General features: G+C 39.7%; 1 protein-coding gene across 3 annotated transcripts; it reads left to right on the top strand.

The window, feature by feature from the left end:
* The first annotated feature begins 3,779 nt into the window (after positions 1-3,779).
* Positions 3,780-25,624, top strand: atxn1b (ataxin 1b). Of its 3 annotated transcripts, none has more exons than XM_036592521.1 (3): positions 3,780-3,886; positions 15,405-17,552; positions 17,671-25,624. In XM_036592521.1, the coding sequence occupies exons 2-3, from the start codon at positions 15,627-15,629 to the stop codon at positions 18,217-18,219; spliced, it is 2,475 nt and encodes an 824-aa protein (XP_036448414.1). In that variant the 5' UTR covers positions 3,780-3,886; positions 15,405-15,626; the 3' UTR covers positions 18,220-25,624. The 3 variants fall into 3 exon arrangements, with proteins under 3 accessions (XP_036448414.1, XP_036448422.1, XP_036448405.1); XM_036592529.1 differs by lacking the exon at positions 3,780-3,886 and adding an exon at positions 9,716-10,076; XM_036592512.1 differs by lacking the exon at positions 3,780-3,886 and adding an exon at positions 9,716-10,217.
* Positions 25,625-26,894: the final 1,270 nt, after the last annotated feature.

The following is a 26,894-nucleotide window of genomic DNA, read 5'->3' as shown; positions in this document are numbered from 1 at the left end:
GCAGAACTGTTACTGGCCTTATGTTTCATGTCATTTTCATTTAATGTTTCATGCTGTGCTCTCAAATCTAATGTCAGAATAACGAAAAAGGTATCCTCTGAGGATAATAATGCCTTTTTCCATACAATTTTCCTCTTTCTCAATTACCTTGAGATTGATTAACATCTTTCCCACATTTGTCAGCAGTCCTTCACGCAAGCATTGACAGCTTAAATGTATAGGAGTGCCCCAAGGTTGTATTTTAGGACCTCTGCTGTTTTATGAAGTATTTCATTATGTGCCAAGATGCTGTTACTTACATTATAAATGACATATTACAATTAAATGGATGTTAACATTAAAAGAAATGCACCAATTTTTTATTCAGTCAGTTGATTAACATTTCAACAATAGAATTGTCAGTGGTTTTAAGTATCTTTCCTAATTTTTAGTGCAGTTGATTTTGCACAACTCTGAAAAATGAAGAATAATGAATGGATTTTATGAATGAATATCAACTTTTCAGTGCACAATATATGGTTTATATGCAATGCAATATATGGTTTATGGTTTTGGGTTGGTCAGAAACCCTACAGAGTATTTGGTCTTAAACACAAACTATCCGGCAATGTTTTTCAACTGCTTGAAGCCATCAATGCTGAGTGGAACAATATTGATTCTTCCTTCTGTAAAAGATTGTCTGCAAGTTTATCCACAAGACTTAGAGGAATCAAAGATAAAAAAAAACGCTTTATTTATTTCTTTATTCATGTAATGATTTGTTGTTAAGACCATCAAATGTGTGTGTGTATATATATATATATATATATATATATACACACACACACACAAAATAACAGGAATGCCCAATGAAATACTCATTAGCCCTTTTATCTGACCCTTTTATTAGGTACCATATACATGTAGTTTCCCTTACAAAAAAGTCACATATACTTCTCGTGAAGTGTGCAAAAACCACATGTTTACAAGTTGTCATGTTTTTTCATATGTGAAGTGTGCAAAAAACGTGTTTATTCACACATGTTTTTCTGTCAGGTATTCCACATCTGTGATATGTTCTTTACCTACCATGCAATAAAGTCTAAAATGATTTTCTATGATAGAAGCCAACAAGGTTTTCCTATTTCAAGACAATTTTGAAAGGGCATTATTTCAAGAAAATGTATAGTTGGCACAGTTTCTTGTTGAGCTTTTGGCAACACCTGCCTAGGGGCATACAAATAAAATCGAAACTATGGTGGTCTTTATTGGGCTGCTGGGAGAAAATAAAAATGCAAAGTAAATGACCAAACGAGCCCTGAGGACAAAGCCTATTTTTACTCCACTAAGTTATTTTTCAGGTTTCTCCATTTCCAGGATGCAGTCCAAAATCATACCAGACTTTTAGTGAAATCTACGTACTAGGGTTTTTCAGTTGCTGTGGAGCAGGGAGAACAATGTTCATCTCTCCAAGACTGGAGAAGAAACCAAGCTGGTTTGGGTGTCTAAGAACAAGGCTTAATGTTTTTGAACATTCTATAGTCCTTAATTCAGTAACTGCAGTGTAATGTTTTCGTTAATTTTGCTAGTAATGGAATTTAACAACCTTGGTGGGCTAGCAGAAGCTAGCTGTTTTGAACTTAACAACCTCTCCCCTCAGTTTTCCCTTAAAAGCCCTTCTAACAAAACATAAACATGTATGCAGCCCATGCTAAATGCATGAATTCTGGTGCTTACTGAATGCTACAAATAAAATGATGAACTGAATCCTTGTTGAGTCTCTGCGAGCTGAGGGCCCACTTTGTTAGCTTCATATAGATTACTGTCACTAATTTTCCTAGATAGCACTTTAGCGTAAGTTAGCTGACAGAATGTGGGCAAAAACATTTCTGAGCTAACTAGCTAGTATTAACATTAGCTACTTAGCTATGTCAGCTGCACAGTACACCCTAAGCAAATCTTTGTCATTTTATTTCAATTTCTGTACTTCTGTCCTTCTTTTTTATGGTTTGTTTGCAATGTAAGCTATGGTAGTGGCAGAACTGGCCATTTTGGTGTTATTTTTTCTGTCATTACGTCTTTACAGAACTAATCATCTGTCACTTTGGATCTTTTCACTACACAGGTTTGTGGCTAGCTAGTGTTTATTTGGGGTGGGAAGATCAATACTAAAGAATAGAAACATACAATCCTGATATTTCTTTTTGGATCTCTCTCACACACAGACAGCCACATGAGGTGGAGTGAGTTCTCTGCAAAGGTAATAAATGGTCATTTATTTTATAAGGTCTTCAAATATGTAACATCCATTTCCTTGTTTTTACTGTAGCAGCGAACCCTAGGTTGCTTTACAACAACAATATTAATTAGTATCAGACCAAAAAGAAAATGAATGCCTTTTTTCTGTTATTTACTTTCCCATTATTTTGAGACTGATCATAAAATACTGTTCTCACATTTTTGTGCAGCAGTTTTATACAAGCTGACAGGCTAAATGTACTGTATAGGAGTGACCTAAGGATGTATTTTAGGACCTCTGCTGTTTTGTATAAATGTATATAATTATGCTAATATACTAATGCTGCCAAAATTACAGAGTTGGGTGTTAACAGTAAAGACAAAATTTTATTCAGTCAGTTTATTAACAGTTTAACAGTAGAACTGTCTGTGGTTTTATGTTTCTTTGTACATTCTTTAATGCTGTTAACTTTGAGCAACTCATAAATAATGAATTTTACATCGGTCTTTTCAGTGCTCAAGGTTGCTTTCCAAAAGCACTATTACTTAATATCAGATCAAAATAAAATTAGTGGTATTGTCCACCTCAGTTACGTAATGCTAAGGCAAGGCTACAACTAGGCTGAGGTTAAGCTATGTTAATCTATACTTCTATGCCATGTTTAAAAGGTTAAATACTAGTGGTCTAAATCATTAGTTTTTTCCTCAGATTACAGAGCCTGAAGTGACCAGAGAGACTGGATTTCATCATAAAATTGGCGACCTCACATTTTCAGCAGAGTACACTTTCTCTTGAGAGTATGAAAATAAATGTAACTTTACAAGGTGATAATTCTAAAAATAGCAATTGACATATCAAAATATTACACCAGTTTTACATTCTGGTGGATATATTGATATTAGTGCTTGTTGGCTGTCCTCACCTGGACAGTTCAAATTCAAATACAAATCATTGCTGTCTTATTTTATCCACTATTATGTTACTGTAGGATCCATATGGTGTTTCAGTGAATGCATTTCTACTCCCTCACATTATTTTTCAGCCTTATATTGGTAGCATTGGGAAGATATGCTTGCTTACTTGTGCATGCGCAATGGACATCAGTCAGTCAGTCACTCAGTGACTCAGTAAGAGACAGTGACTCATAGCTTGACCCTCTGGCTAAAATGTTAGTATCACAGCATTTTATTAGCTTATAATATTCTGTATTTTATATCTGTAAGTTTATATCGACATCCTTTTTTTCACACAAAACTTTTAGCCTGGATTTTGGTGCTTTAGTTATAAGGAATATGGGAAAATGGTTTGTTTTTACAGGGTGTGGACAGATGCACACATGTTGTGGTGGTGTCCCCCTAAAATGGCACATTAATCCCACCTACCCAGACACCAGTAATCTACTGACCACAACCCTTAAAATCTGTCATCCCCTACACATTCTTTATGCCTTGTGCTCTGTCCACACCATCACAGTACATGGACCTTACTACAAGAGTTCTTTGTACATGTCTGGACATGTTGGAACATGTCTCGCTTTTTGTAAAGCACTGGTTGAGATATCTCATCTGGGAGTGGAGTGTGAGCAACAGGTGCTGAGGGTTAAACTACATGGAGATATGTTCTTTTCTGTTGGAAAATACCTGCTTTGGCACAGCTGATTGTATTATGGTGAGTCTATGTGCAGTTCTTTGCATGCTCATATTTGTATAGGGCCTTAGAATACACCACAATGAAGTGCCCTTGGTGATGTGATAGTTCTTGTCCAATTTGACATTCATTTATATGTTAGTTAGCACCAGTGGGAGCACACATGTACACTGAAAGTAGATTCTCATACATTATTTGCATTTTTAACAGCTAAAATTTGCCCAGTATCTGATGAAATATGAATCAGCGTTAATTCAAGTGCTTATGCTTGACTTCCATGAGGTGAAATAAAGAAATGTCATCTCATAAGTAGCTTTACTAACTTGGCCTTTTACTCTGACTTGATAGTTTATTAGGTAAGTCCACCTTGTAGCTATACCTATTGGCTGTTTTATCAGATATTCCTTACATAGACGCACTTTGCAGGATTAGTTACTGACTATAGCCCAGATGTTGCTGCACAAAACTAATGATGGGGAGTAGATTCCAAAAGAGTGGATTCTTTGTCTGGGTCAGCTCTTGGCCAATGAAATGAAATGCTTGGAATTGACTCCTCAACTCTCTCGACTCTTGTATTCTTCATTATAATTGGCTTGAGGGATATTTTGATGGAGGCGTGTGTAATCCAGTTTTCTTATACAAATTTTCATTATGCCTTGGTCAAATAATGTTTGTGGTCAAACATTGGTCAGCCATAATCAGTTGTCTGATATAACTTGGTATAATCGACAAATTTTCACCATATCACTATAATCTGTGCCTACTCAAAAAAAACTGAACTACTTCTGGTCTATCCATTTATCACTGGTGAAGGATGACTCATCTGACCAGATCACTTTTCTCCACACCTCTGTAGACCAATGCCTGTTGAATTTTACACCACTGAACTCTCAAATCTGTATTCATCTTAGTAACAAGGGGTTTATGCCATGCAGCCCTGCTACAATATCCCTCTCTTTGTAGGCGTGGATGGACTGTTCTTGCTGATACAGTCTGATCACGTCTTTCATTGACATTCTCACTAGAGGAACAGTTGCTGTTCGGGTTTTTTATAAGTCAAATAAGTCAAAGATAATCAAAACTAATGTTTTTTTTTAAAGTAGGCATTTGAAGTTTTGCGGTCATGCCGTTGTAGGTTAGGTCTTTTTTTTTCTGGTTTTCCTACAAAGTGTGCACATTTTTTGTCCTGTCATTGATTTGCAGTGACCCTTCCCTCTAAGGGGAGAAATGGGTGCAATCTATGCCAGCAAAGTGCCCAAACCCCAACTCCAACAGCATAACAGAGCACCACCATCAGTGAATCACTGCCCTTGAAAGTATGCCTTTGACCACAGTTTCCAAACCCATTTGCCCTTGTTTTCCCATAGATCTAGCTGCAAATATTAATTAGTTACCGTTCCTACTGAAAAGCTAGCCAGCTGAGCAGCCTGCAATCTGTGGCCCAATAATAAACACTCTTCAAAGTCAATTAGATCTTTTCTTTTGGCCGTGTTGATCCAAAGTTGAGGTAAACTGAGCCTGTTCGGCATTTTTATACCTGCCAGAGTCAGTTGAGCCACGTAGTGTGTCTGTCTGGAAACATTTATACTCATTATGATTCTCCACTCATTCAGATTTTTTCCTTCGTCACCTCTCTATGTATGGTTTATGATAAAATGGCCCATAAGTGCATACAAGTTAGATGTACCTCGTTGGGGCAACTTCGTAAATAAAAGAGTCTTAGCTCTTTCACCTCTTCCACTCCATGACTGCTGGGTATAATACCTCTCCAAACAGAGTAACATAGCAACCCTGCCCAAAATCTCCTTCTATTAAGAGGAGCGGAGCCATCAAAGGCCGTCACTCAGTGAGGATTTGTAGGGTTTAGTCACTGAGCTGTCCAGGCTGAAAGCACAGGTTCTCCCACACTGACTCTGTCTGCATCTGGGTTCAGTTGATCACACCAACTGCTTATGTATCTTTAGCACCCTGGTAGATAGAGCAAGCTTTCTGGGACTGTAGTAATTAGTTTCTTACGATAGGGATGGACACTAAAACTTGCTGCTGAAATGTTGCCCCCTATTTGAAGTGTGGCGTATGAATTCGACAGGTTGCGTCAGTTTACATATTCCTCCTTTAAAGGCTTTGGTGGTTTAAGGCAACAGTTTGAGTAGCTGGTGTTGCTTTGGCAGAGAAAGTAGAGAAAACCTATTTAGAGCTAGAGTTGCTAAAATGGGCAAAACACAGGCTACAAAATGATGCTCAACTTCAAACGTCTAATGACAAAAGTAGGTAAACTAAAAAAACAAAATGCAAAATTTAATGTTGCTTTACTTTGTTTATCAGGAAATGACATACAGTATACATTGTATACATTAAATTCAATCATATTCAGTGCTGTCATGCTTATAAAAAAACACAATTAACAGAGCTAACTGTATAGTAACTATGAACTATACATTATAGATTATACATTATAACTATGAACTAAATTATAGTTCATAACCTGTTATATATTTCCACTAATTGGCCATCTACCTTGTAGGTCCTCTATATGTGCACATTTTCAGACTGTAGCACCTGTGCACCTCTTGTCCAGCAATATAGCACTTATCAGCCCCCTATATCCTATTCATCATTTTCTGACCACAGGAATGCTGCTGACCAGGTATTAACTGGGGGGGTGGTCAGTTCTGAACACAGCAGTGACACTGACATGGAAGTTTGTGTAGCTTAGATATAAGTGTATAAGACATAGTGCTGGTGTTGGGGTCATGTCAATGTCACTGCTAGGTTAGGCAGTCCACCATCCAAAATATCTAGCCAATAGCCACTCTGTGGTAAGAAACTGATGACTGTTGAAGGACCAGGGAACGGCTAACACAAACTGTACATCAACAGATAAGCTACAGTATACCAGCAAGGTAGTACAGGGCACGGAGTTCTAATAAAATGACCAGTGATTGTATGTTATAATATACAGTACATAGACTGGAATATTATTAGGCTGAGAGAATACTGGTCATTCTATTCGATGGTAAGAATGTTAGGCAGGACGATTGGTAAGTGCTCTCTCGGGTTGCATGACCTGGGTCACAGGTCATAGATGGAAAAAAATGACAGCCTGTCTTAATTAACATTTTGCTGTACATTTTTTTCATGTAATTCTACATAGAAACACAAATGTGGTAGTGATCAAAAGTTTAGAACCCACACTTTCACCAACATTTGCTGCGTGTTTTAATGAGCTAGAAGATTAAAGGAACTTGCTTTGGTTATTGCTTTTGATTTGTAAATCCTAAGAAGGTTTTTTCCTGCTTAAATGGCCAGTACTGGCTCTCAGTTGTGGGTCTGGGTGTTCACATGTATAGAAAATGCGAGTCAGTGCAGTTGGACCCGGCAAAGCTAGTATTAGAGGTTGCACATTGCTAATGGCTTTTTCATATTTCCACACACACAGACTTGCCAGCACGCAGAAGGACTTTTCCACTTATATGCAATTCGGCAGCATTTTGCAGCTTTTGTGAAGAGTCTGTGTGTGCCTTAGACTTCACAGCACAGGAAAGGTATTTTATTGAATGTATTATGTTAATCTGATATAAATAAGTAAATAAATAATCTAGAACAGAGCTGACCAAAGTGTGGCAGTTTAGGCCAAAGTTCACCTGTGAACAAGGGTTAAATTGGGAATAGGCGTAGGAGTCCTATTTTTTCCATGGCGTTCTCCATGGGAATAATTATATGCACAGATATCATGAAAATGAAATTAAAATGAATAGCCCTTCTGTTTCTGTCTTAATGGCTTAATCACATCAATTCCTTTACTTGGCTGTTTTTAGTATTCCTTGTTTATCCTTTTTGGCATCAAAATTATATCAGTGTATGTCCCGATTCTTTTCTGAAAAAGATAAAAGTCAAACAAAAGCCCTTTCACTGGTAAAATGAACTGAACTGACATCAAGACTGCTGGTAGAGACAGTTTATACACAAAACTCGTGAATCGGTTCAGCTCTGTGCAAAATTTGACAATATTCTTCTCAAACTACTGTAAACCTTATATTCCTGCCTAACATCACTAATTTCAATCTACATTGAAGCTGATTAACAATATTCATCTATAAATACTTCTAGCTAGTTAGCTGCTAATGTCTACCTCTGAGTACATTAAGCAACAGTCATTTAGTAAAACAGTAGGTTAAACATCATAGTTATGTGGTGTTGCCAGGGTATTGCTAGGTGGCTGTTCTGGTATTCCAAGTGGTTGCTGGGGTGTTGCTAGATGGTTGCCATGGTATTACTAGTGGTTGCTAGGGTGTTGCTCATTGGTTATTGTGGTAGGTGGTATCTTAGGTGATAGCTAGGGTGTTGCTAGGTGGTTGCTATGGTGTTCCAGGTGGTCGCAAGGGTGTTGCTATGGTATTCTATTTGGTTACTAGGGTGTTGCTAGGTAATTGCTAAGTGTTTGCTATGACGTTCCAGGTGGTCACTAGGGAGTTGCTAGGTGGTTGCTAGGGTGCTGCTTTGCGGTTGCTATGGTATTCCAGTTGGTTCCTAGGGTGTTGCAAGGTTGTTGTTATGGAATCTCAGGTGGCTGCAAGGGTGTTGCTAGGCGACTGCTATGGCTGTCAATGTAACGTTAAAGTAGCCCACTTTACGAACAAATCTTTGGTTTAGGCTCCTTAGTATTGACCTAAGCGACAAAATTTAACAGGTTAGCAAAGCTTCTTTTAATGGGTTTCAAGAAGGCTCTGGCCCAATTTAACCTCTGCACAAAGAGATGCAGACTGAAGACACATCTCTTTTTACACTTAAGTGAGCACTAATAGAAATACTTATGCTTCTAGTAATATCTGAGCTCAGCAGTAGCTTTTACTCTAACCTTTGTATTTATTTATAGTATTTATTAACTTTGTACTAGCTAAGATTCTTTCTCTGAGTAGATAACAAAGCACTTTTGTAAGTCGCTAAATGCTATTAATGTAAATGTAGGACTTGGAAAAATAGAGTTACTGGCAACTCTTTTAGCTCATTTAACTGGTTTTGGTGTTTTAAAACACTTTTAGCTGCTAAATAACAGCCATTAGTGACAATATGGTATTGAGCAGTGTCAAGTATCTTATGTCATCTTACGATGTCTGGCATAGACTATTTATACATATTCTTTTGAATATTCTTTGTTTTGCTTTAGAAATATGTTATGCATGTGTTATGAAGTCTCTATGCAGGTTACCACATACAGTAATGTACTGATGTACTAAATTCAACAACATTCATTACTGGTGAAGGAGTTAAACAGGGGAATTAGCTTTCCACAGAGGAAAACATAATTAGGCCTCAAAAGCGAACGTGCCTCAGTGACACCTCTGGAAACACTCTCTTAGAAGGATTTCATGGTGTGTGTGAGCACAAGTCTGTGTGTGTAAGTGTATTTCAACGGTGGGTACATCCATCTGTGTGTGAGCAGATATGATTGTGAGATTTGTTTGTGTGTGTGTGCATCTAAGTGTGTACAGTACTGTGTAAAAGTCAAAGACGATCCTTCATTTATTTAATTTCCAGTTAAAACAGCCAGTCATTACAAGTTGTCAGGCCAATATTTCTTAGGAAAAAAGTTAAACATGTACTTGAAGGCCGTTTTCACTGGAAATGAGACAAACAAAGGACGGTCTCTGACTTTTGCGCAGTGCTGCATAGAGGTCTCTGTGGTGAGTAGTACATCCTTCTGTGTGTACGAGGCTTCTTGCTTTCTCCTCCCCTCTCTCTCTCTCTCTCTCTCCCTCCTTCCATGCGTAGTCTGGGCGCCCTGCCAAGTGGAGTGTGTTTTTTGAATGAATACCTGATGAGGCTGCTGCTGAGGCTGACTGGGGGGAGGAGGAGGAGGAGCTGCATTCAGTAGAGCACTGAGCATGTGTGTATGCGTATGTGAGTGTGTGTGTGTAGAGGGAGAGCGAGAGAGAGAGAGAGAGAGAGAGGAAATGCTGGCAGTCCCGTTGCCTTGCATAACATACGCTGAGCCTCGCACACATACGGGCTTCATGTGAGACGGCCCCCAGTAAAAGAAAAGACGGGGACTTCCTTCACCCTCGACCCTCCGGGACGACCGCAGAAGGGAGGAGGGGAGAGCGGAAGAGACCAGAGAGGAGGAGAGGAAAGAAGAAGGGAAGAGAGAGGAGAGGAGAGGAGAGGAGAGGAGAGAGAGGAGGAAAAAGGGGGCCAAGCACCGGACATGGAGGTGATCTGTGGCAGCTTTAAACCTGGACAAAGGATGGTTAACCAAGGGTAGAGTGCTTGTGCACTTGGCAGAAAGAGAGAGAGAGAGAGAGAGCGAGAGGGAGAGCAAGAGAGCTAGAGATGTTGGCTCCACTAGAGGAAGGTAAGGCTCCTCACAAAGGAACCCTGACACTAGAGGATGTTCCTTGTGTTTATTTGTGGAGCACTTGTCTGTGTGATTCTATGATACTGCACTACAATGTAATACATGCTATGTGATGTAATGCTTTGGCATTGAGAAGGATTCTGTCATGTTATTACAATGTTATTAGCTGTGAACTGGCGTGCAAATGTGTGTTTTTGTGTCACTTCTGTTCGTTTGTGCAGCTTTTGCTCAGAGAAAGAGAGAGAGAGCGAGAGAGAGCGAGAGAGAGAGAGAGAGAGAGAGAGAGAGAGAGAGAGACGTGCAGAACAGCAGCCTGTAGTCATTGTAAAGCAGCAACAGCTCTGTTTGGATTCATGTCTAGCTCAGGACTCCCCAGCCCGCCTCTTAAAGGGACAGAGCGTCTGCTGGAAAAAAAGGGTCGTAAAGGCACAGGGAGCACTCCAGAAAGAGAAACGAACCCTTACATTTCAATATGAAATGTATTCATGTTTTACTACCCAATGCTGTCTTTTTAGTGCTTGATAGTGGCTGAGGTCATGTTGAAGGGTAGTGCTCGATTCCACTCCGTCTGTTCATTCATTTCTGAGAATGACATCATATGGTTTGGCGTCCCCATGATTGTAGCACTGCTGGACTAGTATGTGCTGGACTAGGGCTCCAGGATATGAACAACAATAACAAACACATTGCGATTGCATTGCTGTGATTGGCGAACCATTAATATGACATCTGAGCTGGATGCTCACAATATGCATATGGCAAGCCTTGCTGAGACAATATTTCAAAATGCAGTATCGCACTAACGATTAACCGGCCTGATGTGCACAGTGGTTGTGAATGCATGCATGCAGGAATTAGTGCAGGGAATGCACGAATGCAAGATTAGAATCGGCAGATTTTAACACATAATCGACAATCAATGTAAATAACATGAGGTAGTGTGTTGTGGATGCTCACAGCACTCAGTAAAACATTTGTTTGCATACTGCAAGCCTTGCAAAATGCAGTATCGCAATAATAATTAATAAGCAATATATTGTGCAGGTCTGACATGCACAGTAATTGTGAGTGCATGCTTGGATAAATTAACGCAAGGAATGCACGAATGCAAGATTGGAATTATTGTGTTTTTGGCCGATCCGGGCTGCAATTTTATGCCATAACTAACATGAGTCAGTATGTTCTGGATGCTCACATCACACAATAAAACATTATTTATTGGAGGGTTTATTTGCACATTGCAAGCTGTGATAAGACACTATTGCAAAATGCAGCATCGCAATTAAATGATTAATAAGCGATGTATTGTGCAGGCCTGATGTGCGCAGTGATTATAAATGCATATGTGCAAGGAATGCATGAATGCATGATTTGAATCCCTCCAAACACAAGATCAGCCAATTTATTATTTTGATTTTGGTCTATCTGTGTTGCAGTTTTATGATGGAAGTAACATGAGGCAGCAAGTGCACTCATGCTTTATTTGAATAGAGCTGCTACACTAGTAACAAAATGTTGGGTAATACTTTATTTGAGCCTTGCTACATAACACTGACATAAGCAGGCCATAAACATGTCATGACAGATTATGTCTAATAATGTAACAATGTAATGTTACCATTACCTGTAATTATCATGTGTAATGTTTGACGACTAAACAGCATACAATTTATTAGCATGTGACATAAGCTATCATGACATCAAACATTATGTCTGTCATGACAATTGCCAGTAATGGTAGTATTACACTGTTATATAGCTATACATAATCTGCCATGACAGTATATGACGTCTGCTATGACATGTTGATGGCATGTCAATATTATGTAGCAGCATTCAAGTAGTGTTATCAAAAGTTGTAGCATATCGCTGTTGTCGGAAGAAAACCTTGTATCTCCAAAATGATAACTTAAAAACCTACTTTACTTTTAATGTGAGTCAAAGAAACCAGACTTTTTTCCAAGTAATTTTGGGCCGTTTCTTATGGTCCATTCATCATGAAATTTACATACAATGTAAAAAAGTAACGGGCATTTTCAAATTATGTCAAAAACTGAAAAACAACAAAAATGGAGAGGGTCAAATGAGGGCCCACAATCCTCACTATCATAATGAGTAAATCAAAAGACTATAGGTTTACAGTTTAAGCTATTTTATGTAATTATATTGCTAGAGAAATATCTGATGAATCATTTTCCATTGCATTGGTGAAATGGCCACTAGGAGGCCTGCACAAAGGGGTTAAAGAGCAAATAATGTTATGTATATTGCAACTTTAGCCTATAGAAAGTGTTAGTGCCAGTATGTTTCATATGTTTCTTTAGCCCACACAGTGTGAGCTTCAGGATAAATACAAATTTTGGACCAGAAAAATCAGCCACTGGCCAGTTTGCCTGGAAAGAAATCAGAATCAGCCATAAACAAGCTTTTTAAAACTATAAGTCGAGGTGCAACTGTTGTGTAGTGTAGTGTAATTTCCATTTCATTTGCATAGTTAAGCCTGTGCTTTGGCTACTGAAGCCTGAAGCCCTGCAGAAACATGTCTCTATGTGTGTGCTAAAAGAAGCATGCACTTGTTTTTGTCTGTGTGCATGTTTGTGGGGGGCCCGGCCGGCTATCTGCAACAGGGCAGCAGTGTGTGACGGGCTGGTGTCGTCGGAGCTGGAGTGATACTGCAGCGTTAATCTCTATGACCCCTTGGCCACCCTGCATGTGAAAGTGTATGTGTGTGTGAGAGAGAGGGGTGGGTGGAGTCACCACAGTTGAACCATCTGCACTTGACATGAGCAGTAGTTCTGGGAAAGTCAGCACTTCACTGGGAGACAAATGAAGACCAGGGATGGGTCATGGTCCTGCAAGGCCACTGGCCACAAGGCAAAAATTTTTAACAATAGCCCATAGTGAATAAACAATAAATAAAACAAGGACTGAAAAGGGAGATTAAACTGTGGTTCACATTTGTGTCCATGTGCACTTTCAGCAATACAGCTTTAATAACAAGCAATATTAGCTTTAAGATTTCACAGTTTCCTCTATTATTTTAAGTCATAATCCAAAAGCAGAAGTAATCTAAGGATAAATGCTAACACTACTATGTGGACAAGCATTTTGTGAAAAATTACATTTGAATGGTAACAACAAAAGTCCATGAGTTGATTATTTTCAAATTTGAGGCTCCAACAGAGAACTATCTGAGAGGAGATGTAGCCTGTGTAGGGTCCAATAATTTGTAGGTTACACTACCTGGAATACTATAGCAATGGCGTACCAACACCTCAGCAACCACCTGGGATACCACAGCACTGGCCTAACATTTAGCAACCACCTGGGATATCATAGCAACATCCTAGCAACACTTCAGCAACCACCTAACAACACCAAGCTGGAATACCCTAGCAACCTCGTAACAATACCATAGCAACTATGTAGAATTACTATATAGACCCAACAGCTTTAACTTTTGAAGGATTATTGGCTGGTTGATGAGCTGCCAGTGAGCAATGAGGGGTTACAGCTGAGGGGTAATAGGTTTTGATATGACACCAACAATTTATTTGGTTACACTGTAGTAAATGTAGTGCTGCAGGCTAACATGCTAATGAGTCAAAGAACATACCATACCATAAGTTATTTTGGGTCATTTCTGGTGGTCCATTCATCATGGCATTTTAACACAATGTAAATTTCAGCCATTGTTTTTTTCATATTCATAGTATATATGCTACTTGTACGTCAAAGAACATGAGTGGGTAACGGAACAATATTGATATAATTGATAAAAAAAATATCACATCATATCACAATATGCTTTTCTAGTACCATCTGTAATTAAAGAACACTTACCAACTGTGTCTTTCATTACAAAGGAAGCATAAATAGGCCTTAATTACTCCAGTGCATTATGTGAAGTGGGGAATAAAAACAGTTATAATCATATTTTTAATGGTAATTTTAAACATGGCACTGTTTTTAGGTTGTCTGTTCCAACTCATCAAAGCTCAGGTAAAATAAATATCATGATACATATTGTATATCAGGAAAATGTCTTAAAATGGTCTTTTTGCCATTTCACCTACCCCAAAAGAACATACAGTGTGTTCACACATGCTTCTTTACAGTCATAGTAATATAATGCATGCCTCCATATGTGCCATATTGTATTTAGTATGGTGGCAGCTGTATAGCGGTATGTCTTGTTTGATGTCTTCTGCTGTGTGAAACACTATGACTTTGAAGTATTAAGCCGCATGTCTAGCCCAGTGATGTATCCGCTATCAATCCATTGTTCTTTGTGTGATGTGCATGCTGCAGTGTGTGCACTACAGTTCACACCAATGGTGTGTGTGTGTTTTGTATTTCTGCATGCACAAAAGACCATAGAGTACAGAGTAGCCTGACTGTGCGTAGCGTAAGCTTTAGCAAAGGAAAGTGGGACAGTGATTGGTGCAGATCTACAGTGACTGGGGAATCGCTATCTCTCTCCCCCTCCCTCCCTCTGTTTCCAGCGTTCCTCCCTCACTCCATAACGGTGCTCGCTGCAGGCAGTACTCAATGTGGGTCAGGAGAGCCAATGCTCTTCCTCCCTCTTGCTCTCCCTCTTTATGTCTCTGTTGCTGTCATGTTTTTCTACATCTGCCTTTCTCCTTCTCTGGCAAGGCATAAGTTAGATTTTTACTCCCTTTGTTGCTTTGTTTACCTGTTTCTTAAGGACAATGGTCTAGTGCTGTGTTTACACATAGTCCAGGTACTCCTATGTCTGGGAAAAGCATGACCACGTGGAAAGGAGGGTCACTGGGTTCACACGTCCAGGCAGTTTATTGCACTCTTTATTCCATTTACACACACGTACTGGACATACAAACATAGATACAGACAAATGAGTATCCACCGAGTTGCCGCTGAATTAGGTGCATCTTACCATACACAGTACTGTGCAAAAGTCAAAAACCACCCTTTAAATTACAGTAAAAATGGCCGGCCATTAAGCACAAGTATGGTCATGGGAGACACATTCGAGACACATGGAAATCCCACATGTATATGACTATGTCTTGCTGTCCACTTGTGATCAGATCACTCAACATGGATGTTAATATGAAAAGTATGAAAAGGTCAGAGAGAGAAAGCCAGACAGACCCGGTACCAAAAGAGTAATTACGATTTGTCCTTTTTTTTCTGATAAAGGTACAGACAGCCAGCACTAAGCAGGAGATGCTTCTACAGGAAGACCTTGGGGACAGCAACAATAATTTTCTGCTCCAACGCCTAATCTCATCTGTTTGTTAAAAGGAACGAAAGAGGCACAAAAAAGACAGACTGTGGAACAATGGACTTCTTGACAGGCAAGTCTTACTTTTAAACCAAAACCAGACTAGTAGAACACAGCAACTGAGGAGCCTAAAAATCATGAAGTCCAACCAGGAGCGCAGTAATGAGTGCCTGCCTCCAAAGAAAAGAGAGATCCTGGCACTTGAGGAGCGACAGGTGCTGGTAGCATCAACCATGAGTGAGAGCCAGAGTGGGGAGAACCTGGCATGGCTTGCTAGTGTAGCCAGCATGGCCAGCATGGCCACTGTTCCCAACCATGTTCCATCACGGAGTAATACAGCCCATGTTGACAGCCCTTCACCATCAGCCAAGGCCCCAACTGCAGTAACAGAGTATTTACCAGAGTCCACCTGTGCTTCCACCAGCTCTTTGTCATCTTACAGAAACTCCACACCTAAAGGAGGTATCTCTGGAGCTGCCACAATAACAGCCAATCCTGCCATGCTCTCCTCCACCTTTGCTCAAGCTGCAGGAACCATCCAGCACGCCCAGTTAGCACCTAACCTACAAATTATTGGACCCTACACAGGCTACATCTCCTCTCAGATAGTTCCACCTTCAGCAAGTCCATCTCAATCATGTAGACCCACCCAAGAAGTCTATGCTGCCACAAGTGTAATCCCACAAGCTTCTAATGAAAACTCACAGAAGCAGCAGATGATTTCAACCTTGCCTACCGTAGCCCACACCACCAGCCAGTGCATCCAGGTAGAGGGTGCACCTGTTGGCTTGACAGTCACCTCCCCAACTTCCCAAGTGCCCCTTCAATTGCATCCCCATTCAGCTGTCCTTGCCCCTCATGGCCTAGCCCTTGCTCCTTCCCAAGTGCTTGTCCATTACACTGACGGCCTTGTCACAAAACATTCTGACTCCCAAAGCAGAGATTTGCAGAATGGTGTTCTGGGAGAGGTCACAGTGGTCAAACACAGCACTAGTGTGGTCAAGGGAATCTCTAGCAAGCCAGAAAGTAATGAGAGCCAAAGGCAGAATCAGAACCTGGGTCTCCAGGCCCAAACTCAGGTCTTACTCCCTGCTGAGTACACCACGCATGACAGTGCAGGATTTCAGACATCACTAATGCTGGTGTCAAGCAACCACCTGGTGGCCAATAATAGTACTGAGCTTCAGAGCACCCTGGATAAAGACCAATCATCTCTGGCTCATGTTGAAAGAACGGGACTATCTATGGTAGAGCCAGTCTCCAGAGTTTCCTCTCTTACTCTCTCATCTTCAGATGGTCTGGCAGCATCTCTAGCTTCAACTCTCTCCCCTCAATCCCTCCTGCAGACATCCCCTGGTGCCCCCGCCCAGGAACTTTCCACAAGCCTTTACTCAGCCACACAGCTGCCCATTATAGGCTACATCACCAGCACATCCGGGGGACCCCAGCAAGCGGTGGCTAGTTACCATAGCAACCTCCCACAACATCTAGTGATCTCAGGCAGCCCCTCCCTCCTCATCCCTGTGAGTGCTGGCAACATTAACACGTCACCTGCTGAACCAGAGGTTACTCACTGCTCCATCCCCACCATACCCCCTGCCAATGTACCGACTGTAGCTTCAGGCCTACCTCAGGCCTACATCACTGCAGCCACACCCACAGTTGCAGCCTCTGTCCTCCCCAATGGTAAAGAGATCAATGGACCTGAGGGTCATCATACAACAACTGCAATACAGAGTTCCACCCAGGTGCAGCTGCCCGTCTTTTCAGCAGGTGTGGTGGCACCTCCACCTCCTGTGCTCACCCCAACACCCACAAGCCCTCAGAATACACCCCTTTCTCCATCAACAGCCTTGCCTCCATACTTTATGAAAGGCTCTATCATACAGCTGGCAGATGGGGAGCTTAAAAGAGTGGAGGACCTGAGGACAGAGGACTTCCTTCAAAGTGCAGAAGTTAGTGGAGAACTGAAAATTGACTCCAGCACAGTTGAGCGGATAGACTCCAGCAGGACACCTGATGCAGTCATCATACAGTTCTCAGTTGGAGAACACAAAGCACAGGTATGTCATATTGTTTTGTAGAGTCATACGTTTTGCAACTACAATCAAATATGGGGCAAAGTTTAGTTGCAGAAGAACATCATTGGTTAAAAGTCCTGTTTTTGTGTCTTCTCCATAGGTATGTGTGGAAGTACTGGTGGAGTACCCTTTCTTTGTGTTTGGTCAGGGATGGTCATCCTGCTGCCCAGATCGCACGACTCAGTTACTGGCACTGTCCTGTGCTAAGCTCTCTGTGGGTGATGTCTGCATCTCCCTTACCCTGAAGAGCCTGAGGAATGGTGCACTGAGTAAAGATCAAACCTTTAGCCCTTTGAAGAATCACAATAACATTCATCTGAAAATAGCCAAGACCAATGGACAGGCTGGAGAGAGGCCAAATCTGAGGGAGGATCAGAGGAATGGAAAGATTTTCAGATCAGTTGGGGAACAGAAATTTGAAAGCCCTGAGCTTGAGAGTCTTAACTCTGGGAAGGGTGTGATCCTCTCAAAGAATGGGGAGGGCAAAGCTCATGCTGCAGTGAGCCGCAAGAGGAGGTGGTCTGCCCCAGAGAGGGGGGAGGTGGGGAGGTCACATGAGGGTGACCTCCCTGAAACTCTACCCAAACTATCCTTCCTCTCACAGGAGATAAAGGTAAACATAGAGGGAAGGTCCAGTATGGGCTCCTGAGATCTCTCCTGACTCCCTGAAGAGGCAAGGGTGACTGTGATCCAGTGTTTAAATAATTCAAATTATGAAATGACCCCCTCTATTCAGTTACTTGTGATGTTGGCTGGTGACAACCATTGTCTGAAAACTATGTGTCTTGTCCACTGGACAAACAAGATACTCTGATCCCTTAGTGACCCTTGCAGAGAACTTTCTTCAGACATAAACCCATAAATGCAGCTGGACAAGTATGACAGGATTTATTTTTGAGATGATTAGTTACCTTCTCATAATAGTTTTCTTTTTTTTAAGATGAATGTTACATAAGCTAATTTTGTGTGACAGTATTTACAGTATGTGTTTTTTGTAATAAAAACATATAGACATAGTTTCTGACAACTGTGTTGGGGCATAGATATTGAGAGGGTCCTAATTTTTGTTTTTCAATAGTTGTTTTTTTAGTTAGTTCTGCCCTCATGTATTTTTTAAACTTAGTCTACTTTCTTGTTAAGTGTAGCATCATTGTTTTGAGTCTTTATCAGTGGCTTGAATATATGTGGACCAATAGGTTGGAGTAACTGTTAAAAATACAGGATTTTCTGGGATGAATTTGGCCAATTTGAAATCTTCACAGCTAAATTACTATATATCTATATGATTTACTTTATATCTATATCAATATATAATTTAAAATGGTCTCATAATCACGTCCTGCATAAATAATGATCTTTGTGCAATTACTGTTGAAGGATACCAGATTGATTAAAGCATTTAATTTTAGATCAGTGAATTCCATTAATTTAACAAAATTTCTGATAATTCAAGCATTGAGATGTAAACAAAGTCATTAGAGTGGTTTGATGTGGCATGGTGCATTGTAGAGAAACAACTTACAGCTTTCTGTGACTCTCTCCAGACGTCAAGTTCCTATCACAACCATAGTGAACAATTGTGACTCTGTAAGTTTCTCTAGAATGAAACATTTCACATCTAACCACTCTGATTGAATTTGTTTACATCTTAATGATTTAATTATTTAATAATCCTGTGTAACCTTTTGTTGAAGCTCACTGAAGCTGCATTTAACTTTTTTGGTAACCCACACGTAAGGCTGTGAACATTTCCAGCACTTGTGGTAAAAGCTAAAACTAAACTTAATCAAAAACATAACTAATGTTAATCATCATTATTTCTATCAAACCCGAGACAAAAATAGAAATATAACATTGAGTATTACATAAATACTTCGGAGTTGAAAAAGTCCTCATGATATGCAATATTAAGATTATTCACATACCTCATATATGACACAAGGCTGTTTCAGATAACCCAATGGGATCTGCCATGTATGTAATGGACAAACATCAAACAAACATACTCATGTTCATGTAGTGGATATGTGCAGGCAAATCCTCACTCAGCCCTTGAATATTAGCACTTTACAGAAGGCATTGGATGGTTAACACCCTCACCTCTGATATGTTGCCTAAGCAACAGACATTTGCACAATGTAGAGTTTTGAATATTGTCAGCCATCCTGTGCATTTCAGCACCATTTGAAACCCAAAACACCCCAATCACTTTATTGCGTCACTTGTGTGATTTCGTGCCATTTGAAATCCAGTTGCTCTGTCACCGTCAACCTTCAGCATCATCTGTAAGTGTTCTAGTAATGATAAAATGCTTGTGTGGTTGTATTTAAAACAACTGGATTTGATTTATGTACACATTCTGTATGTAATGCCTGTCTTAGACTTGAGGTTAGGCCTATTCCGGAACCATTCATAAAATATAAACAGTTGTTTTTCTTTTTTGGGGGCTTTCCGTGAAGGTTTAAATGACCTAGCAGTAGGCCTGTCACAATCATAAAATCTGAAAAAGTTTCCAAATTGGCCCATTAGCTATCTTAATAATTTTTTTTATTAGCTCCAACCTGATGACAAAAACAGCTAAAGGTGTTATAGCACCAGTCAGAAGTTAGAACGTTAGTTGTTTGTTTTCTATTAATTTCATACATTTGCCTCAGCCCAATGGATAAAAACATACCCATTTCACACTCTTTTGCAACATAAATATATTAAAACTACCTCAAAAACAATGCAAAAAGACACCTCTACAATAATGCTAATTTCTGCTAGCACCACATTTGGATTCTAGTAGTATGTTAGCGCTAAGCTAAGGGCAGTTCACACAAACAGTTTTTGGCTGTTCTAGATTAAACACAGACATTTGAAGCTTGTAAAAGACATTTCATGTTTCATTTGTAGCTTATAACAGACACATGAACATATATATTACCTAGTAGCAGTTTTACAGTGAAGTGTGCTGTTTTACAGTTCAGTAATGCATCCTGAACTTCCAGAAGTCCTATAGTTGGTCCCATTGTAAACCCAAATGTGATCAGTTGATTCTTTAATTGATAAAGATTTAAACATCATTGTGAAAGCTAAATGTAGAAAATAATTGCTGTCAGCCTTACTAGTTATGGTACTGATGTAATAATTGTGACAGGCCTACTCAGTAGCAGCTAAAGACTGATGATGGTGAATTAAGGAAAAGGTGAGACATCACACAACATAAAAAGAACAAAGTAGTCATTTTTCTAATTTACGAGAAGAAAACCTGTATGTGTAATTTTCCTAGAGGCTTCTTATACTGGGTCAAGCACACAATTACCAAAATGTTCCACAGATACTTGACGCCAACTCATATTGATGGGCAATATTTAAGAAGGTTTCATTTACTTTTCAGTAAAAAAAACAGCCTATTCGGACTCACTTTGGGTACATTTTGTGGCACGCAGTCACAATGTACAACACACACAACTTACAGTAATTGAGAGTGCTAATTATGAGAAGAAAGCTATACTCTGTATACCAGAATTTTGCTATTTGCACAAGTAGAGATATTAAAGTAGGTGTGTGGAATGTATGTCTTTGCCTTTGGGTTCTCTCTATCATTGTTTTCTTCAAGTCTTTGAGATGTTAGCGGGGTGGAAAAAGTAGAGACAACTATACTTCAGTAAAACATGTTTTTTCTTTTGGAAATTAAGTACAAGTGAAGCAAATGTCAGTTGCACACCATGACTATCAGAGCAAGGCCTTCGAGCCTAAGTTCGAGCCTTAAATGTCAAACCTCTCTCAAAAATCAAGGATCTCTGCAATAATGCCAATTTGTGATAGCGCACCAATTGGATTCTAGTATGTTAGCACTAAGCTAACAGTGATTCACATGAACTGTTTTTGGCTGTTCTAGATTAAACACAGACATTTGAAACTTATAAAAGACATTCCATGTTTTATTTAAAGTTTGTCGCAGAAATATTAACATATATTACTATATAGCAGTTTTATAGAGACTCCTGGCGTAGAGCTGCTGTTGTTTACCATGTCAAGGAGGAGACAGGTCTCTGGTTAGAAAATGAATGGGAAAGCTTGTAACACTCAACATGCATTTGTTTATAGGGAAAGTCCTGCCCTTCAATAAAAAGCCAATCAGCTTGCTGGTTATGCCGTGAGTGGAAAAAGCCAGAAGAACATAAAAACACATGTTTTTGTATATTATTTGAGCCAAACATTATAAACTATTTGTGGGAGTTTTGTCAGATTTTATCAGTAATTTCGAATATATTTTTGAAGCAGTAATCTGGCCATTCAAAGAGAGCCTGGAGTCTGCCCAGCTGAGTTGCCAAGATGGCTGCCGAGTAGACAGAATGATAAGAGCCCTGTTTCAATTCTCTTTTTTAATTTTCCCTCACCCCCTTCAACTCACCACTCAGTGCAGAAGGGGAGGAGGCGACAGTGAGTTGTGGATTAACCCGCCCTTGGCTAGTCTCAGTGAGCTAATATGCTAGTCATGCAAACTTTGCAATGCTACATATTGTTAAGAGGTTTGAGCATAACGTACATAATGTGTGTAGTTGCTTTGTTTGGCTATAAACATGTGGAGGAACTGTGGTGAATGCCTTTCTTTTTGTTTTTATTAGCCATCTCTCCTTTAGCATGCTAACAAGCCAGCTAGCAGAGGAAAGTGATGAAGTATCAGTAACCATGTATAACAGATGGAGTGGTTTGCAACCAGCGTATCGAATGTCATGGTTTTGAAATGTTAAGTAGTTTATTGCTATAGCTTATGAACAGCTCTGACCGCCATTAGTTTCAGGTTTGAAAAGGGAAATGCGTCAGGTGGCAATGATTTCTGGGCAAGTTCTGCTGCTGAAGTTGACACTGTAAATTACAGTAATGGAACAGCCTTAAAATGGTGCTTGGGATTCCCCCAAGGGGAAATGATGAGGTCAGGTGGACAAAGGCTTGTTAATTTTTTAAATTCATAATCATGTTAGTGGATAATCTGACACAGCCTTCAGTTCAGCTTGTGAATTTTAACTAATGGCAGAGCTTGCTTGCCTGCCTAGATACTGTGGAGAACAAACTCCTGATTGGGTCATTTACCGCTGGGCGTTTGGAGAATGTAACCCTTTTGTTTCCAACCAAAATGAAACAATGAAAGTATTAGAGAGTATTAGTACAAAATGTAAAGAGTTTAAATTCAACAAGCATTATAATTATATCGCATAAAAATTAAGAAAAAATGGCAGACATATATTTTTTTATTTGACAGAAATCATTAGGCCTTCTTTGTTCACTGCTCACTTTCAATAATACTACAGTATAACTCTTCCAAAACAATACTTAAGTATAGTAACAAAGTACATTTTTCCTCCCCTGTTTAATAGTCCATTTTTGTTCAGACCAAACATTTTCATGTGATTTTGATTAGATGATCGCAAACGTCATGTTACAGAAGCAAAGCGTGATTGCACATTTAGCTGTCTAGGGTGGGTTTCTAGCACTTTTAACAATGTGTGTACGTTTCTGTGTGTGAGTGTGTGTGTGTGTGTGTGTGAAGAGAGAGAGTAAGTGGGCAGGACCAGCAGAAGTGTACGAGGGAGAGTGATGGTCAATCCATAGTCATGGGTGACCTCTTCAGAACAGTGTAAAACTAGCATTCCTAAATCATGCAACTGAATCGTTTGATGTTGTTATGATGGTAAAAGGCCTGGTGCTATGATATTAGAATAGAAGCCATCTATATGAAAAGTCTGTTTGGTAACATTTTACTTGAAGCCTACATAACACTGACATCACGATGCCATACACAAGTCATAGCAGATCTTGTATGCTGACATGAGTTGTGCTGGCTGATTATGTATAGTAATATACATAATATCTAATATCTATTATAGAAGTAATATCTGGCATAACAGCATGCGTCAGCATATGACATCTGCCATATGTTTATGGCATGGTTACATCAACATTGTGTAGCGGGGTTCAAGTGCTACTGTCTCTAACTGTCTCTAATGTCAGTTGTCTGTGTTTGTAAACCTTTTCATTTCGTTTTAGTTGTATTCTGTGTGTCAACTGTATCTATATGGAGAATGTCAGGGAACATATTCTGGTTTTGACTTACTGCTGTAGACGTTCATTAAAAGCATCAGTATATCGTTGCTGTTGGGCCAAAATCTTGTATCTCCATTTTTGTTCTTTCTCATTTTTCAGTATAAACTAAAAATACCAGCTGCTCTTTGCACTCTGAGAAAGTTTAATAATGAATGGACAAAAACAAATTGTGGTCATATACTTCCATTATAAGTTATGAATGGTTTTTCCTTCCCCTGAAAAATACCCATTTGGAGATACAAGGTTTTTGTCTGACAGTGACGATATGGTAATATCTGACTAGTCAACAGCGCCCCAGTGTAACCAGTGTAAATCGTACACTATGTGTCCAAAAGTTTGTAGACACCTGATATTCTGAGGGTAATTAGAAGGAGTTAACAGCAACTTGGTCGCCCTACTACTACAATTTCTATTCTTCTGGAAAGGCTTCTCTCTAGATGCTGTGAGAATTTGATTGCATTCAGCCACAAGAGCATTAGTGAGGTCAGGTACTGATGTTGGATGATTAGTTCTGGATCACAAACGTCACTCTAGCTCATCTCATAAGTACTGGATGGTGCTCTAACACAACAGAACGGAGCTCCACTGCTCCACAATCCAATGCTGCGTGGACTGCATTGGTCATGCTGATCTTAGGCTCAGGTGTGGCTTCTCCAGAGCATCCTAATCTACTGGCAGCGCTTTTCTACAGAGATTATTTGTATAATTAAACAACTGTGTGTGAAAAGTAGCCAAATTTAATAATTAAAATGGGGTGTCTGGATACTTTTGGACATACAGTGTAGCTTTCTTTTGTTAATTTGTTGAGAAATGGGTTTGCCTTGAATGAGATGCCTTGAAAAAGTACTACATCATGACATTGAATCAATGTAAATACAGTCATTTTTACCCAGCAAGGTTCATTTGTACAAAGACCTTCTTTTACTAAGTCACTTATAGTATCTAATCAAGAGATTCCGACTTGACGTTTCACTGCAAATAGACTTCAGGCTCAGGTTCAGAGACTGGCCCAGTGACTGTTTGTTATCATAAGTGTATTAGCCATTCAAAGTTACAGACCATACTGAGTTGGAATTTGCTTTGGGGACCAGTGCAATGCTCACTTTTGAGCGAAAACATCGCTCCATACTCCAAGTGTACACGGTTGAGCGTGTTAACATAAGTAGGCCTTGGTGTTCTATATGTAGTCTTATATTTTCAGGTTTGTTTTCATTTGAACAAGCATGCCTCAATGCTTCATGACCAGAAAGAGCCTCAAGCAATAGCGCCATGTCACACTGAGGTGGGGGATACACTTAAAGTTGTCCATCATCCTGTACTTAGACTGCCACCACCAGGAAATGGCTCTGTTACTGCCTGGAAAAATGAGTCAGTGGGTCACATACAGTATTCCACTAGCACCACCTGCTGGACAACACCTCCACTGGCCAGCTTTAACGTCTGTTAGGCCAACCAACAGGTTTCTGAGCACAGCAGTTTCAGACAGGCCTCTACACCTACCTTGCAACCTCAAACAGCAGAGGGGTTTCTTTCTCCAGGAGGAAAGAAACAAAGAACCCAACATAATCAAGCATCTTTTCTGCAGTGTAACCAATGTACCATACTATTACTAATCGTGTGAGTAGTTGTACCTGTGTAAAATAACTTTTCTCTCTTTTCAACCGCTCATTTCCTATAAAACCAACAAAAAGCAAATAAGGCAGAATCAAACCTCAGATGTTGTTATTGTGGCGTATCTCTGTGAATGATGGATCCGAGACTGTTCAGTGGAGTCCGTGCTCTCTTTTTTTGTTTTGCAGGTGCTTGAACATTTTTTTATAGATAGAAGAAAAATGATTTGATTTTCATGACATGTAAAGAAATGTTGGACTCCGCTTTTAAGAAACTGTCCAATTTAGAAATTATTTGTTGTACGGTACACATTTATTGTCTCTGTATACTCTAATAAAAACCTGTGCAAATTTTACTCACCTTTATTGCTTGCAATGCTGCATGTAGACAGCTATAATACAGTGTGAAGAAGTAGGCACACCTCATGAAAAGCTTTGATTTTTTCAATGTATTTGGACATACAAATATCCAGTGTTCATTTAAACAGTGTTGATAGATAAAGGTGATATTATTTAAAAGTTGACACTTATATTTATTTATATGTGTGTCATCCTTCATTTAATTGAAATAAACAGAAATGCAGTTTCTTATGTGCCAAAAGTAAGCACACCCCAACATATTTCATTACTTCAAATGTGTTGAATTGAAATCTGGTGCACCCGATCAGGTGCTAATGATTCGAACAGTGTTAGAGAATATCTTGGAGGAAACTGTCTTATTTAAAGCTCAGATATCTAGATATGTCAGGTTTCCTCTTCTTTGTTATTGGAGTATGTGGTATCATCATGCCTAGTTCAAAAGAGCTCTCCAAGGCCTTGCATATGCCTGTGAGCCTGGGAAGGAGTTTAGAAAGAGCTCCAAAATGTTGCAGATCAACCATTTCACTGTCTGGAAGATCATCTACAAGTGGAGAATATTTAAAACGATTACCAACAAGTCCACCCCAGGCCCAGCAAACTGAACCTGAGAGCAGACTGTAAGATGCTAAAGGAACTCCAGAATTTCATCACAAGATTTGCAGGTAGCTTTTGCCACTGTTGATGTCAAAGTGCATGCATCTACCATTAGAAACACACTTCAACTAAAAAGAACATTAGGGCAAGGCTAAAGTTTGCTAGTGAATATCTAGGCAAGGACCAGGACTTCCAGAACAATGTGCTATGGACAGATGACTTAAAGATAGAAGAGTTCTTTGTCCACAGTACCAGAAGCCATGTTTGGCAAAAACCAAAGACAGCATTTGTTCAGAGAAAGCCATACTAACTCTAAAGCGTGGTGGAAATGTTATGGTTTGGGGCTGCTTTGCTACCTCAGGGCCTGACCAACTTGCAATCACAGAATTGCCTATGAATTCTCTTCCATGCCAGAGAGTGCTTGAGGAGAATGGGAGGCCATCTATCAAAATGTTGAAACTGAAGAAGTGGACATTGAAAAGGATAATGATCCCAAACATACAAGTAAATCCATGAAGGAATGGCTTTAAAGGAAGAATTCAAGGGGAATACCTTAGTCAAAGCCTAGATCTGATTCCTACTGCAGTGCTGTGAGGGGTTTTGAAATGGGCTATACATGCAAGAAACCCCTCAAACATTGTACAGTTTTGAGAATTCTGCATGAAGGAGT

The sequence above is a fragment of the Colossoma macropomum genome, unplaced genomic scaffold (assembly GCF_904425465.1).
Source record: "Colossoma macropomum unplaced genomic scaffold, Colossoma_macropomum, whole genome shotgun sequence".
Taxonomy (NCBI): domain Eukaryota; kingdom Metazoa; phylum Chordata; class Actinopteri; order Characiformes; family Serrasalmidae; genus Colossoma; species Colossoma macropomum.
Note: the sequence above shows the minus strand (reverse complement) of the source record. Positions and strands in the feature narration are given on the sequence as shown.